The sequence below is a fragment of the Stegostoma tigrinum genome, chromosome 31 (genome assembly GCF_030684315.1).
Source record: "Stegostoma tigrinum isolate sSteTig4 chromosome 31, sSteTig4.hap1, whole genome shotgun sequence".
NCBI classification, from domain to species: Eukaryota; Metazoa; Chordata; class Chondrichthyes; order Orectolobiformes; family Stegostomatidae; genus Stegostoma; species Stegostoma tigrinum.
In genome coordinates this window covers 4544333-4561933 of record NC_081384.1, presented here as the reverse complement: position 1 = coordinate 4561933, position 17601 = coordinate 4544333, and the positions used below count along the sequence as shown (strand labels likewise).

General features: G+C 42.4%; 1 protein-coding gene across 3 annotated transcripts; it reads right to left on the bottom strand.

The window, feature by feature from the left end:
* Nucleotides 1-6257: 6257 nt before the first annotated feature.
* atp5mc1 (ATP synthase membrane subunit c locus 1) lies at nt 6258-14228 on the bottom strand. Of its 3 annotated transcripts, none has more exons than XM_048560863.2 (5): nt 14160-14228; nt 9982-10031; nt 9435-9512; nt 7871-8061; nt 6258-6542 (listed from the first exon to the last, which is right to left on the bottom strand). In XM_048560863.2, the coding sequence occupies exons 2-5, from the start codon at nt 10021-10023 to the stop codon at nt 6428-6430; spliced, it is 426 nt and encodes a 141-aa protein (XP_048416820.1). In that variant the 5' UTR covers nt 10024-10031; nt 14160-14228; the 3' UTR covers nt 6258-6427. The 3 variants fall into 3 exon arrangements, with proteins under 3 accessions (XP_048416820.1, XP_048416819.1, XP_048416818.1); XM_048560862.2 differs by lacking the exon at nt 14160-14228 and adding an exon at nt 10945-11014; XM_048560861.1 differs by lacking the exon at nt 14160-14228 and adding an exon at nt 10863-10975.
* Nucleotides 14229-17601: the final 3373 nt, after the last annotated feature.

The following is a 17601-nucleotide window of genomic DNA, read 5'->3' as shown; positions in this document are numbered from 1 at the left end:
TCAATGAGATTGTTGGAACTGCTGGCCTTTATATGTGTGACAGCAAATACCTCACTCCAATTCTCAGTGTTTATGACAGGAAATAAACATATTCAAACCTTCATTTATTTGAAAACCAACTTTTATCATGTCCTCAGGCCAAATCGAAGTGAATTTTATAATTGAACACATCAAATAGGTAATAAAGTACAAATCATGATAGTCCACTAATGCCTGATAAACTGATCATTAGATGAAGGCCTTTAGTTTATCACAGTTCAAAACTATAAAATTCAAGGAGCCAACAAAAACAGATCTCTGCATCTTCACTTCTCAAAACTGCACAAACTTACACACAAGGTAAAACAAACTCCTCACTCCTCTTCCAGTTTCCCTCCAATAACAGAAAGTTTGGGTTATAAAATGCAACTCATCAAAAACATCTTTTTAGTAATCAACTTGTTCAAATTATTTCACACCTCTGGAGCAAGTGAGACTTGATCCAATATCGTCACTCGGAACATAGGAACAAGAGTAGGCCATTTGGTCCCTCCAACCTGTTTCACCATTCAATGAGATCATGGCTGATCTGTGATCTAACTCTACATACCTCCCATTGGCCCACATCCCTTAGTACCTTTGCTTAACAATAATTTATCTGTCTCAGATTTAATGAGGAGGTGGGGACACTACAATTATAGCACAAGAGTCCCATCTCCATATTTTACACTTGTACAATTTTGAATTAATAAGCTATAAAACAACTTCTTGTTCCTTGATATATTTCCTTTAACTTATTAAATTAATCCAAGGTACCTCACAGCAGAGAGTGACAAAATTGGACACAGAGCCAGATGAGGCAGGTGACCAAAGCCTAGTCAAAAAGATTGGTTTAAGGGAATCTTTAAGAAAGTCTGAGATGTGGAGAGGTTAAGGGATGGAATATTGAGATCGAGAAGGCTGAAGGCATGCAAATAGTGAAGTGAAGGAGCAAGAACAGAAATTGCTGGAAAAACTCAGCAGGTCTGGCAGCATCTGTGGAGAGAAATCAGAGTTATCATTGTAGATTGAGTGACCCTTCCTCAGGACTGATTGTAGCTAGGAAATGTTGGTTTATGTGAAGAAGATAGGGTGAGGGAAGGCATTAAGGAGAAATGATAAGTGGGGATAGAGCCGAAAGAGAGAGAAGTGCATTGAATAGACAAAGGAATGGATAATAATCTGGCTAGGAGGGTGAATAGCTATTAATGGTGATTGTTAGTGGCTAGTGCAGCACTGCAGCCAGCCTGAGACAGAGATGTTGGCCAGGCTGTCTTTCCCCTTGCAACTGCGATAGGATCCTTCTTATCCTTACCTCCCATCCCACCAGCATTGACATTCAGAGGATCATTATTTGCCATTTCTGCCACCTCCAGTGAGACACCACCATCTGACACATATTGCCCTCCCCTCCCCTCTCTTGTCAGCCTTTCACGAGGACTTCCTCTGGTTCACTCCTCTTTCGCCCCACACAGCCTCACTGCACCTTGCCCTGCAACCGCAGGAGGTGTAATACATGTCCATTTACCTCCTCTCTTTGCAGTATCCAAGGGCCCAAACACACCTTCCAGGTGAAGCAACACTTTACCTGTACTTCACACATTCTAGTCTTCTGCATTTGCTGCTCACAACGTGGTCTCTTCTATTTTGGGGAAACGAAGCATAGATTGTCTGGCTGCTTTGCAGAACATCTACGTACTGCCCACAAAAAGACTGAGCTTTCAATTGCTTGTCACTTAACACCCTACCCTGTTCCCTGGCCAACATCTCTGTCTCTGGTTTGCTGCAGTGCTCCAGTGAAGCTCAACTCATGCTGAGAAAACAACACTTCATTTTCCACTTAGGGACCCTGAAGCCTTATGACTCAACGTTGAGTTTGATAACTTTACAGCTTGAGCTCTCCTATGTCCTTACTCAAAGCCTACACACCAGGCCTTGTTATCACTAGTTTGCAATTACACACAACCCATCATTAGCCACTAACAGTCCCCATGAACAGCTAATCACCCTCCTAGCCAGATCATTATCCACTCCTTTGTCTGCCCAACTGTTCTCTCTCTTTGGGCTCTATCCCCACCTATCATTTACTCTTAATCCCTTGTCCCCACCCTATCTCCTGCATATAGACCAACATTTCCTAGTTCCCATCAGTTCTGAGGAAGGGTCACTTGACCCAAAGTGTCAACTCTGATTTTTGTCTACAGATGCTGCCAGACCTGTTGAGATTTTCCAGCAATTGCTTGTATTTGTTTCTGATTTACAGTGTCAGCAGATTTTTTCAGTTTTTGTGAGGTGAAGGAAACTGGGAATGTTAAAGAAGCCAAAATTAAAATGCAGAAATTTTGGTGGGTCATAGAGCTGAAGGAAGGCACAGAGACAGGGAGGGATGAGGCCATGGAAGCATTATAAACTATTTTAAGTGTGGATGGAATACTGGGCAATGGGGACGATTATTTTCTTGAGGGCACATTTACCTTTTACAGGTTCGTGACCACAGATCAAACAAAACCACAGAAGAACAATATACACTGATTTAACAGTATAATTCTCATCAGACTTTGGTGGTCATAGATTCAAGTGCAAAAAATGTTGAATTTAGCAGCTTGGCTGATAGTGCACATTGACAATTCAGCACCACCCAAGTGCCATTCGTTACAAAACAAATCACTTTCCGCACCTGATTTGGATGTATGTTGCCTTTCCTTCATCATTGGATCAAAAACTTGGAACTCCTTACGCAGACTGCAAATGTCACAGTTAATAGCTCGCTATCACAATCTTAAAGACATTGTGGAATGTCTGCCATTGATACCCATGTTCAGGAATGAATTAAAAAGAGAATCCAGATGGTGAAATGGACCTTGCTTACTTTAGCTCTTTGCAAGATAGGATTTGATTAGGGTCTACGATCCCATACTATCATTTTCTATCTGAAATCTCCTTTCAGGACTATCCTCCTTTCGCTTCAGAAACAAATATGTAATTAATCTCTGATGTAACAAAGTGTGGAGCTGGATGAACACAGCAGGCCAAGCAGCATCTTAGGAGCACAAAAGCTGACTTTTCGGGCCCAGACCCTTCATCAGAAAAGATCTAGGCCCGAAACATCAGCTTTTGTGCTCCTAAGATGCTGCTTGGCCTGCTGTGCTCATCCAGCTCCACACTTTGTTATCTTGGATTCTCCAGCATCTGCAGTTCCCATTACCTCTGATACAATCCTGAACTAATCTAGTCCTAACCACCTGCTCCTGGCCGACATCCCTCCAAACCCCTCCTACTCACGTAATTATTCACATGACTTTTAAACATTGTAATTATATCCACAAGCACCACTTCCTCAGAAAGTTCATTCCACATGCAAATCACCCTCAAAAAATTTACCTCCCCCCATCCATATCTTTAAATCTCTCCCTGCTCGTTTAAGATTGGCACTTTAATAAATCACATCAATACAGATTAGGATCATACAGAAGTTTTTAAGAATTTCAGGTCTTAGCCTGCTCAATGAACGACTTACCCAACAAACATTAGAAGCCACTCTAGGTTCAGCTCCCAGACCTTCAATGCGACACAGCAGTAGCGAAGTCGTTGATGGCAGCTTCAGGAAGCAAATCACAAATTTGACCCACTGTCCAAGCTGTATTATCCCGAACCACCACACTAGGATTTTTCATCAGGTCTGTCAACGTGGGCATTGCCGCTATCATTGGTCACACAGCACTTTCCTGATGGTCTGTTCAATGTACTTCCCTCAATCAAAGACAGTTATGAAATTCCAGAGTGCAAATTAGCAGCTGCATTTCCCCACATAACAGCATCTGTGCCTCAGCAAGCTCTCCTTGTAAAATATCTTGGGATATCCATAGGATTTAAGAATAATTTGTATTAAAACTCCATCCATCTACATCAATGGTTGACAAACTCTTTTATTCGTGAATGCTCCTTCTGATGAATGAGAAACATCACAAGCGACTAAAACATCGATGCAAAATATTTTAATTGGTAAGGGCACATATTTAGTTTTTAAGGCTTAATTACAAAAATATATACTTAAAAATTAAGGAAAATTGATCTTTTATCTTTAACTCAATGTGAAACTTGACACTGCAGGCTGCTCACTAGTGCTGTGCAATATGGTGTGGATCCCAGAAGGGCAATGGAGCCATTCAGAGGCTCATCAAAATTTGGAATTAATGAAGTTCATGTTTGAAAAGTGCATTTGCAAAAATAGGCAGAGCCAACAGGGAAGCCACTTTCAATCACAAACAAAAACCAAAACTGCTGGAAAAGGGCAGCAGGTCTGGCAGCATCAGCAAGCCACTTTTAATTTTTGCTTTGCAGATGTTTACTGTATTTTACTACTTCATGAGTCTCCAGAGATTTGTGGCAGTTGCCATGGTTTCAAGTGACTGTCAAATTGAAATCTGACAAACTCCATTTCCAAAGTGACGCAATCACGGCGAAACAGCACACCAATTCACTCAGAAATGTCACTAACATCCATTTCCAGGAAAATAAAAGTAGCCCACTATAGTCCCAGAAGACTATAGGGCTACTTTCTCATTATTGTGATACACCTGCAATGGTGGTGGTTTGACAGTCACCATGCCCCAGGTGAGGGATTAAGTTGAGAAGGTGGCACCTTCATGATAACCTCTGCAGGAATTTAAGCCAAGCTGTTGGCATCATTCTGCAATGCAAAATAACTGTCCAACCAACTAAGCTAACTTGACCCTTTCCATGAAAAGGTGTCCAGCAGGCTCACAGCTGCTTCATTTTCTGCTAGCATTTGTAAAATGTTACATTTTCCTTCTCTGTATTTACTGTGTGCCAGAAGATTAAGTTCTGACATGAATGCTTTCACTGCATTAATCATGTCAGCAAATGCTTTCTGTTTCCCTTGCAATTCACTGCTCAAGGTATTCAATTTCTGTTAGAGGTGCCAAATCAAACAGCTACGCAACAGACTAACGGGTAGTACCTTTTGTCTCTTGGATCTGTGAAATCTTTGATATCTGTTAAAAGTGAAAGTTTTAAACAGAAGACCCTCTGCTGAGCCGAGATTTCAGTATGCAGCAAAGGTCACTATACTCAGGGTAACTGCTCATCAAGAAATGATGGACATTTCAGCAATGTTTAGCCTTTGTGTGAACTGAATTAATCCTAACAGGAGATACAACATGGTCAAACTCCAATACTTTAGCACAAAATACCTGAATAGTGCAATGGTAGTTCAACAAAGGAGAGTCATTGGGGTCAGCTTCATTAGTGCAATGACACAGGCATAGTGCCAGATCACTACTGAAGTGCCACCAATTATTATTGCCACTAACTTCTCCAAGAGGGACATTCTTTACTGCAAAATGGCTCTTGCTCTCACTGATTAATTCCTCTGGTTAGAGATAATGTTTAAAAACCTCTTCTTTAAATGAAGTCTTGGAATACCATTTGAACAAACACTGCTAGTTATGGGGCATTACTTAGGTCAACTGATTCACCACATTGAACAAAAACAACTTGCACTCACTTGAAGCTCTAACTTTTCCATCATGTTGGCTATGAACCCACGTTGCTGTGGTATTTTCTAGTAACGGCACTCTTAAATTGCAACCACGATTTCAGGGTTGATTTTCAAATTTTGGAATAAGGGATGAGTCAGATTCATTGCACCCTTCACAACTGTACCATGTATAAACATTGCCTTCTCTTTGGTCAGTGAGAGACTCTGATAGATGCAGAATAACTGTCCAACCAACTAAGCTAACTTGACCCCTTCCATGAAAGGGTGTCCAGCAGGCTCACAGCTGCTTGGGTGGTTTGTTCAAAGAAAATGCAGTGTTTGCAATAATTTTTAATTCACTCACTTTTCAGAAAAACTGCAGATTATTTCCTACAGGAAACACTTAAAATGTTTGTGCACTGTTGCACTATTGTTGTTTCTTCCTGACTGCAACACACCCACAGATTACAACAGACCACTTAGCTTTTTTTACAAGAAAAAAAGCTTTCTCCTTCACTTCACAGCATAGTACATCTGCCTTTTCATGGCTAGATGTCAAGGATAAGTTTTCCCAGCAGTATTTAGCTAGCTTTAATCACAATGATATAGATGGGGACAAAGTTGGCAAATTAGCAAACCTGTGGTAGGAAATGGACTTAAATCTTGTAACCCTCAGAAAACTATGTTGCAGATGCCCCCATTGTTATACAAGAATATTTCATTAATGAAAGACAAAACATTTGTTTAACCATTTTATTCAGTGATCCCTGCTCTATTAAATCAGAGAGATCTTGCACAATTGGATTGAAAAAAATAATCCTATTTGAATACTTCGTGGTGGCAAAGACCAAAGCCACACTACAATAATTTACTCTTCCCCAGCCATCTTCCGGATTCTCCAAAAGGAATTTACATGGCAAACAGGATCAGGAAGGCAACCATCAAACAGAAGAGGCCCATAGCTTCAGACAGGGCAAATCCCAAGATGGCATAAGAGAAGAGCTGCTGTTTCAGGGAAGGGTTCCTGTAAAAGACAAAATATTCAGTTGATTTAAATTTCTACTATATTAACATTTCAAAACTGAGCAGTTTGCCCAGGGAGATTCTTCTTCCAATATGCAAAGGCTGAACACAATGTAATTGCTCTTTATAAAAATCACTATACAGTATTCATAACCTCAACATCCATTAGTTTAAAAGGAGGGTTGGGAATCACCTAGTGGCATTATCACAAGACCATTAATCCAGAGACCCAGGCAACATTTCGGGGACCAGAGTTCAAATCCCTCATGGCAGATGGTGGAATTGAAATTCATTAAAAATCTGGAATCAATTAATGCTGGTCTAACAAGCAACATGCATGTCCCGTGAATGAATTTAAAATGCCCTATAGCAAGGGGCCCAAAGTTGTATGCAACACTCATGAGGGGTCTCATTTAGAGCCATGCACAGTTGCAGTTACATTTCTAGAGATCCAGATGAAGTTCTGGGAGCCTGGGTTTGGATCTCACCGCAGCAGACATTTGAATTTGAATTCAGTAATAATCTGAAAGTATAGTCTAATGGTGACATTAAAACTGTTGCCAATTAACAAAAATCCAACAGGTTCACTTATATTCTTTAAGATAATCTGCCATCTTTATCTGTTCTGGCCTACAAGGCCCAACAGCAAAGTGGGTGACTCAAATATCCTCCAAACAATTTGGGACTGGCAAGAAGTACTGGCATTACTAGTGATGCCCACATCCCTTGAATAATTAAAATTTAATAGGCTCCCTGCTTCATGAACATGAATAAATTGGTCAGTGTTGAGAATTCAATGCTTGCTCCATAATTTCAGCATCAGAAGGGAACTTTCTGGGTACAGGTATCTGCTTCAAATCTGCCTTAAACAGTTAACTTCTTATTCGGTAGTAGCAATAGACCTAAACAAATCAAACGAAGTTCAATTGCATTCATTTGGACCACAGTTGAGCCAGGCAGCAAACTGTAATCTGCTCCCATGTTAGATAAAGTACAAAAAAGACAACTGAATTGTAGTCGACTATCTGCTAAACTTCCTTCGAGAAGGATGAAATCAGCTTCCACCACCTCCAAAAGGTGCAGTGTCTCAGGTCCTGATCAAGTGTAAAAGTCTCATCGCCACTAATCATTTACCAATATAGTTTTTAAAATCTACACCAGTACTAGCCAGAGAAAGAAGCTTTTTTCCTATCAAAACCTCCCATTACTCAAAGCCTTTATAAATCTCAGTTGAAATGATCAATCTGCCTGTGCTCAAAGATTCCAAGTAATTTGGTTGTTCAAAACTCTATGAAAAAATCTCAACCAAAAATTTATACAGATTGTTACCTGGCATAGCCAATAATCAAGCTGCCAAATACCGTCCCAATACCAGCACCAGAACCTGCCACTCCAACAGTGGCAGCACCAGCACCAATGAACTTAGCAGCAGTATCGATGTCTCTAGAGGTGACACTGGTCTGGAGGTCCCGCCGTCCAGTCTGCACTAGTGCATTGCCTGGTGCAGGGAGGAGCTGTGCCTGAAGAGACAGAAATGGTATTTAGAGGATTTCCAAAACAAAAAGCCCAAAATCGATTTCCTTTAGGTGGTTTTCCCTGTCAATGAGTGGTTCTGTCCTAAATTTCACCAAACTGTAGGTTACAGTCAGAGTTGCATCATATGCACTGCCAACAGAACCGAGAAGGTACATAACATTAACCTTTCACAGAAGTGGAAAGCATAGTCAGGATTCCAGCTTGAACTAGTGAGCCCTTCTCTAAAGCACATACTGAGTAAAATTGGAACACATACAATATTGAAGTAATGAGTGGGGAAAGAAGACAGAATTCAATACTTGCAGTGCAGTCATCCTTTTCAAATTTAAGAAGGAAGTTTCAGACTCATACAGATGGTGACAACTGAGGTCCAATGTGATTCCAAAACCTTGCAGAAATAGAATTAAAGCTAAAATGGAAAGTGCTGGGTTTTCCTTCAACTCCATCTGAGTTAACATACAGTTCTCGGCACTATACTTTAGAAAAAAATATAATGACCTTGTAATGAGTGTGGCACAGAATCTATTAGCAGGTTGCCAACAGTTAAAGTACAGATTAAGTAAACTGAGCTCACAGAAGGTTAAGGGCAACATGAGTTAGGTTTTCAGGATTTTGAAATGAACTGTTGGGTGTAGAAACTTTGTCTGCTGCTGGGAAAGTCTGCAAGGAGATGAATTCAAAACCAAAGGCTGGTACTCAGACAAAAGATGGCAGAAGCGTAAAACATTCTACTATAGGAAAAAGGATTTTAGCTCAATTCGTTATATATCAGAGGGAGCCAGATTTTTGCTTGGCAATGTACAGGTCATGGAACATGGATGCAGATCAGTTTTGATCTCACCAAATATAAGAACAGGCCCTCAAAGCTGAACGGTCTCCTGTCCCTCAAATGCTATTGTCCGGGTTCACTCAAGAATGTCAAAGGACTCCAAGCGTTCAGGGTGTGTTCTAGCATATTACAATTAGTGCAGATGACCATTCAGCCCCTCCTGCCTGATCCACCATTTGACTATTGCAGATTCTAATTCCTGACCCTTTAGTCAACACAAAGTTTAACCAACAGCTACTAGTTTAATTGCAAGTGGATCGCAACAGCAACACAGCCCAAAGTTAGGAGTGGATCTAAAAGACACAAGCTACTTGTGGTTTGTGACAAAACTGACAAACCCAACTGAGAGTCATCTTCCTCAATTAACAAAGCAAGAAATGCATTGGACACTTGGCAATGATCTTCCCCCTGACTGACTGTATGCTTGACCAATTTACTGTGGCCAGACAGCACTCGCACATCATGCAGCCCACGATTTAATAAATTAGATTTTCACAAAGTGCCATGGGTTATTTCAAACAAACTTACTTGTTCATTTCTGATCTCTGGTCTGCTGTAGACTGAGACCGACATTGGCCGAAGGAATGTCCTCGAAGTGCTGCGAACCTGAAACAAACAAAAAAAAGTGGCTTAAGAATGAAATCACAACACACAGCAAAACAGGTTGGCCCTTAACAGTTCATGCATGTCAACAGAACTGGCCCCACATCCCAAAAAAAACACACAAATACTTCACTAGTATATTATACAGGAAATCAATAAATTATCCTAATTTTTTTTAGACTATGAACTCCAGATGGTTTACTGTACCAAATTTCTTAGCAGTAGAGGCACAAGCAGCACTATGGAGGGGGTAAGATCACTCAGTACATCTACTACTGGTAGTTTATACACAGGAGAATTTCATTGAGGTACATTTTCCCCACAATTTGTGCATAAATACAATCTCAAAAGTGAGAAGCAATTGTAGTCAAGTGAAGCACAAGATAAAAGTCCAAGTTCCCCAAATACAACAAATAGCCTTAATCCAGACTCAAGGGTAGAAAAATCAGCTATTGTTTTTGTGAATACTCACCACAGCAGGGCAGGAGACAAACTTAGCACAAGTGTACATCATGATTAGACCTTTTTAAGAGAAAAAAATCTAGTTACAATAGGATTACAAATCCTAACCTGCACAACTGCTAGTTTGAACTGACACAGATTCTAGTGCAGGGCCCTGATCTGTTATTTGCAGACAGTGACCCAGGTAGTTGTAAATAACTAAATATGAATTTTAACCCACAGACAGATCAATAGACACATGCACAATGAGCCCAACTGCTTCAGCATCTTAGCAACGTGTCGTTCAGCAAGATGACCCTATCTGCAATCTGGAGGTCAACGCACACCAAAGGCATTAAAATAAGAAAAACAGAATATTCCAACACGGTCATTTTAAGAACATTCCCTTAAATGAAGAAAATCAGGCGGCAGAGGGGCCTCAGAAACCCTTGGAGCACTTTCACGCAGAGACTCCACTGAGCCAGTGCTGGAGGTCAGTGTCCAGACAGCCCCAGCAGAAAGAGAAAGGGCCCGCGGTGAAGACTGCCATGAATCAAGGCGGATTAAAACCCAATGCAATAAACCAGGAGCAATCATTTCGAGGTTCAAGTGTGGGGGAAAAAGATTCAGAGGCAAAGCCAACACTCTACCCGGGTCACAAAACGCACGATACGTTAGGAAAGAAAATAATAACTACGGTAACAATCATTAATATTGGTGATTATTGGCAAAGGGAGCGCGGGTGAGGAAGGTCGGGCGAACGGGCGTGGTCCACCGTTGCTCTGACCCCGAACTCGAGGCCCGGGCTTCGAGGCCTGACAGGCCCCAGGAATGGGACCGCCTCCCCGCGTGCTCGGTTCAAGAGTGACGCGAACAGGGCGATGCCCGACGCCGGTCCTAAGGCGACTTTACCCGGTCTCGGACTCCAGCCGTCCCTTTTCCCTCTCTCTCGTTCGCTCTGCCGCGCTCCTCAATGGCGGCACCGCTCACTCACCTTCTCCTTAAAGTCACCTCCAACCTCGCCGCAGCCGATTGGCCACTCCCCGCCACGGCAGACGGAAATCCCACCCATTTCGCCCAACCCCTCGACTTCTATTGGCCGCCCGTCCTGACCGGCACCTCGCCTAACCAGTAGTAGCACAACCCGCCAAAGAGCGGGGCCGATTGGGGTAGGAAGGAACCCCGCGGCCGCCTCCCGCCGACGCCAACACTTACTTCCCCATCACCCCCTGGCGGCCTGGAGGATCACAGTGCCTGCATTCGGGCTGCAATGCAACCTTCCTCTTAAACCTGCACAGTCAAGGTGACCTTCCATGCAGAACTGGAAGAAATTCCACTGCTGGGGGTGGGGGGGCTGTCATTCATTGCCTCCAGGTTTACTGTCACCCACACAGCGATAAGTCAGGGGCGATTAGGGAGGATACCCAGGCCTTGGTGAAGGTTGCAGAAGTTCACCAGGATGAGTCTGTGGGAATTTCCTCAAAGGGGATTGTTAAAATCTGCAATTTCATGATGTGTTCATACAGCTCTACACCTTGTTATCTCGAATTGCATGATCTGTCGAGTGGCAGAATGACATTCCTCAAGAGTTTTCAAAAGGCAAAGGGCATGATGAATGGTTTCTTGCAAGGTAATGGGAAAATTGTACAGTGATTTAAAGAATTATTTCAGTAAACTTGCAGCAGGTGTATTAGGCTTGTATTTTGCAGCTAATATGATAACTCACTAGTTTAAAGTAGTGAATTGTTTCGGCTCACTGAAAGTATGTCCTCATTTTGATCCCTGGTCAGCAGTGGGTCAGTTGACCTCAGTGGGATAACACAGTGTAGAGCTGGAGGAACACAGCAGGCCAAGCAGCATCAGAGGAGCAGGAAAGACGACGTTTCGGGTCGGGATCCTTCTTGAGAAAGGAGGAACCTTTTTCTGAAGAAGGGTCCTGACCCGAAAGGTCAGCTTTCCTGCTCCTCTGATGCTGCCTGACCTGCTGTGTTCCTCCATCTCCACACTGTATTACCTTAGACTCCAGCATCAGCAGTTCTTACTATCTCTGATCTCAGTGGGAGTTTGGTAAAGGTCGGGATCCTTCTTGAGAAAGGAGGAACCTTTTTCTGAAGAAGGGTCCTGACCCGAAAGGTCAGCTTTCCTGCTCCTCTGATGCTGCCTGACCTGCTGTGTTCCTCCATCTCCACACTGTATTACCTTAGACTCCAGCATCAGCAGTTCTTACTATCTCTGATCTCAGTGGGAGTTTGGTAAAGGTTGGGAAAAGTCACGGGGGGCACAAGAGGAGGGGAAGCTGCCATTCAGTGATTATGTAGGTCAGATAGGGGCGATGTCGGTGTGGCAGTGATGTTACTGGGCTAGTAAGTTAGAACTCCAGAATAATGTTCTAGGAGACTAAAAGCTAGTCTCATGGTGACCCCATTGCTTGTCATAAAAACCCACTTGGTTTACTAATGCCCTTTCAAAAAAAATCTGCCATCCTTACCTGAATCGGCCTACACGCGGCACCAGATCCTCAGCAATGTGGTTGACTCTTAACTGCTCTCTGGGAGTTTAAGTTTTGGCCAGCGACACCCATATCAAAATAAACAACTAATGAAAAAGGCGTTGGCTGAGAACAAGATTAATCTAAACTGGTATTAGTAGTGACAGTAAAATTGCCAGTCAGCACTCACTGTTTAGCATTGGAAGCAATAAGTGTTTGCTGGGTTGAGCTGCAAGTAAAATTCAGACAAAGGTCAAAACAGCAGAAAGGAAATAATGAAATGAGTAAAGGAGAAAAGCGTGCATCAAGAAATAAATTTGTTCATGTGTGAACAGGGTCAAATGAGAATAATGAGGATTGTTGGGATTTGATATCTTGGCATGATATCTGCTATCTCAAAAATGGACCACAAACAGAATAGAAACCACAGAAAGAAAAATACTTGTACAGTGTACAAATTGGTAACATAACTCTAAGAACCAATGTATAAAATCAAAATAATCCCAGTGCAATATTGAGGAAGTGCCACACTGTAGGAGATACCATCTGGCGTATTGGTGGCCAGTAAATTTCTCACTGACAATTTCAATAGGAGCTGAATATCCATCAATCTATAGATGGCTCTGGTTGCCGTGGCGTAATGGTGAGCGTGCAGGTTTCTGGCCGCTGGGATCTGAATTCAAATCCCGGGGCAGCCCATTCCTGGTCATAGAGGTTGACTGAGCTTGGACTTTTCTCTCTGGAGAGAAGGAGGAAGAGAGGTGACCTGATCGAGGTGTACAAGGTAATGAGAGGCATGGATAGAGTCGATAGCCAGAGACTTTCCCCAGGGCAGGATTGACTGCCATGAGGGGTCATAGTTTTAAGGTGTCAGGAGGAAGGTATAGAGGAGACGTCAGAGGGAGGTTCTTCACCCAGAGAGTTAAGAGCGCATGGAATAGTTTACCAATGGTAGTCGTGGAAGCGGAGTCATTAGTGACATTTAAGCGACTGCTGGACATGCACACGGACAGCAGTGAATTGAGGGGAATGTAGGTTAGGGTATTTTATTTTTGGATTAGGATTATTCCACGGCACAACATCGTGGGCCGAAGGGCCTGTACTGTGCTGTATTTTTCTATGTTCTATGATCTGGGCACAATCAGATTGCTATGTGTGGAAGCTTGATTACTACTGCCTTTATCACTACTTCTTAGGCAGTCCCTTGAAGTCGAGAATGACTTTCTCCTACAATGGAATGCTGTTACACACTGCTTACTACACTGCCCTGGTGGAACACGGTCTTTGTCCAGTGACAGTGATAGCTGAGATTGGAGTCAAAGCCCTGCTGTGGAGATAGTGACCAACATGTCCCAACCTACAACAGTGACTACACTTCAAAAGTATTTTCTTGGTTGCGAACTTTTTGGACATCCTGAGATCATTTAAAGAGGGCAACAACAATGCAAGCCCTTCCTTTGCAAGGAAGCACGCCTTTGTTCTCTTAAAAAAGTGTAGATTGCAAAAGATAGAGGAGACTGAGAATTTGTGGGTTGGGGACTTGTGAGAAATGATAAAACAGTTCATTTGAATGATCTCTGGAACAACGAGCAATGGACCAATATGGGACAAAGGCCCACACTTTTTTGTTTTGATTGTCAGCCCCAATGATCCTAATCCCAGTGTTTGCTCACGCATTCGGATGAAAGAATTGTTAAAATTGCAGGAAGCAATGTACCTACCTAAAGAAGCCTTGATTTCCCAGAATGCAGGAGGAATGCTCAATCTGAACTCTGTACTGTCTCAAAATCACTTCCGGTGTAGTTCCTGACCTAACCAGGAGATGCCACATGTGTCCTGTTCATGTAAAAGCTGCTTAGTTAAAATTCAGCTCAGGCAAGCCAATAAAGCAAGGTCAGGGAGGAGCAATGTTGACTGAAAAGGAATTGCAAAATTACACTGGGAGGGGTGGAGTTACTGCTTCTTTCACTGCTCCTTTTGTGCATGTTCTGATCAGGTGGACATTGGTGTTGCCCAGGTCTCTGAATGGGATTTCTCAGGGAGCCTCCACCAAATCTAATTGAGGCTGATTTCTGTGTTCAAGTCCTCCTTCGTATTCCCCAGTCACTCTTTTGCTGTTGTACTCTGGGCCAGCATGAACTATTTCCCTTTAAGCGTGCAATATTAGGAATAAAAAACAATTGATAAATTTAAATCTGCATTTCTATGAGTACATAAATTGCATTGATGTCCTATTAGCCTTAAGGCTACATATAAATTCTTCACAAGTCTGACCCTCATCTTGATTGACTGCCGTCTTATAGCTCCCTAAGCCAGCAGTGTAATCAGGTTCCACAGTGAGTCATCAGACAGAGCTTTATCTTGATAACATTGCTGTAGCTATTTTAACATTACTATGCTCTTATTGTTAGTGATTGCAGGAACAATTTGTCCACTCAATACCAAAGCATGGTACATTGAGGGCTTTGGTGCACAACAGGGAGCAGGATTAAAGTCATGCCGTGCAATTAAGTTCAGTACAATGCAATAAAATGACCACTAGAATGAGAGGCTTTCCTGGTTAAATGGACCGAAAAAAACATATTTAAGTCCAGCATATGATTTTAGAGGAATTTGAAAACACGAATAGCCATTCAAACCCTCATGCCTGTTACATCATCCAATTCGATTATGGGCAATCTGTATAATTCCACGTACCTTCCTTGGTTTTGTATTTACTAATACCTTTCCTTAATAAAACATGATTATACGTAATTTTAACACTTCCAATTTTATCCAATGGGCAAAAGGTTCCAGATTTCCACTCCCTTTACTGCGAAGAAATGCTTCCTGATAGCTTGATTTTTTTTAAAGATTCAAGCCCTTGTTCTGGACTTACCTCACCAGAGGAAATATCAAAACTACAAATAAATAATTCCAACAAATGACACTTAATGTTCCACGACTCGAGGTAAGTTGTGTTCTCCTTGTTTAGTAATATTTATCTCACATTCAGAGCACTTGTAGAACCTGTGAATGAGGTTGAGAAAACAGGCAGCCGAGGTTAAAAATCCAAAGCGACTCCACCTGAAAAACAAATTGTTAAAAAAACAACCATTTTGGACAGCAAGGAGGGAAATTTCCTCAAAAGAGTTGTGACCCTTTGAAATTTTGTACCCCCAGTGGGTTCTGGATCCTCTGACCTGAAAAAAGTAGCTGGAGATCAGAGCGGTCAGGCAGCATCCATGAAGAGAAAGCAAGCTAAGCGTTTCGAGTCTAGATATTTTTCATCAGAACTCTGATATAGAGTTGTCCAGAGTTGAAACATGAGCTAGCTTTCTCCCCAGGGACGCTGTCTGACCTGCCCTGATCCCCAGCATTTTTTTTACTTTCAGTACAGATTGCAGCATCTGCAGTAATTTCCTCCAACATGCTTCCAGATTCTCTGTTGGACCCCCTTAACTTTAATTTTAAGACGTTATATTTGGATACATCTTAAAATTTGTTTTCTTTATTTTTGCTATAATTTTGTTTTATATATAAGTTGCTTATGTGTTACAAATCTGCCCTAGAAAATACATGAGCTTCCCTAGATTACGGTGCATATTCTCCCTTGGTGTGAATTTGATGAAGGGCCAAAGCTTTTAGTTGTGATTGTAACAAAGGCAGCCGGGTGGACATCATAGAATAAATGTTCCCTGATTGGGGCTGTTAATCTGATCCAGTCAGGGAGTCCTGGCTGACACATATAAACAGGAGTATCATACGTGTTCACTCTGAGCGCTGGCTCTGAGGGAGCTGGATCAGTGTCGGTGGCTCTTCACATGTAAACAAAGGGGGACTCGGTGACTGGATACTGCCCTCAGTGGACCTATTTCAATGGCATCTGTAAAAAAGCATGCTCCTGAAGAAATTCACTCGCAACAGTTGTCTTTGAATTGGAGTAAACATTTCTGGCATCATGCTGTTATTTGGGACACTTGACCCATTTGATCCTTCCACAGCTTCATAGCTTCAGGCCGAATTCAGCGGTGGATTCCAATTTAAGTGCTTATAATTCCAAATTGGAACACTGTCAAGTTGCAACTGTGGATGTATTGATCTGCCTCCTGCTGGCAGATATACCGCCAGTGATACTGCCACTGTTAGAAACCATAATGGTTTTAAATTTGCTGGACACATTTCCAATCACAGCTAACAATATAAGACTTTGGAAGCAGAAAGATCTAGTCTTGGCAAATCTGAAACACTTGGAGGTGGTGAGGGAAACCAAAGAGCTGTCACAACCGGAATTAGACCAGATTACAGTAGGAGATGGCATATTATTATGGGAATCAAGACTGATTGTCCTGAGGAAAGGTCGCTGCCAGATACTGCTGATTTCTGCCAGGGTCATCCAGGGGTTTCCAAAATGAAGGTGTTGGTGAGAAGTTATGTCTGGTGGCTATGACTGGATGCAGACGTAGCTGCATTGGTGGGGCAGTGCCCAGAGTGCCAACAAGGACAAAAGTTACAGCCAGCACCTCCCCCACTTTCATGCGATTGACTGGGGAAACCCTGGACTCGGGTACACATTGACTATGCAGGTCCTTTCAATGGCTTAACGTTCTTAGTTATTGTGGATGCCCACTCAAGATGGCTGGACGTGCATAGCGTTCATTCATCAAACACAGGGATGACGATATAAGAAATGTGTGCATGGTTTTGCAACACACAGACTCCCAGGTAATGGGCCATCGCTTACTAGCAAGGAATTTGAGTATTCCCTCAAGTCAAATGGTATTGGACATGTAAGGATAGCTCTGTACCATACATCATTCAACGGTCTGGCAGAAAGAGCAATCCAAACCTTGAGGGCAGACCTTAAGAAACAGCCTACAGCTTCACGAGATACCAAAATGTCCTGGTTCCTATTTGATTGTTGGACCAACCTCATACAACTACGGGGATGGCTCCAGCAGAGTTGCTAATGGGCAGAAGATTCTGCACAAGGTCAAATCTGATGTTCCCGGACCTGGGAGTTGGGGGATAAAATAGCATCAGGAACGCCAATACTGGACACAAGACTCTAAGCGAGAGAGCCAGTTTACTTCAGGGAATGAAATTTGGTGTAGGACCCATGAGAATGGCCCTGTATGGGAAGAAGCATTGTCGATGCGAGGTCAGTTTCAGTGATATATAAAA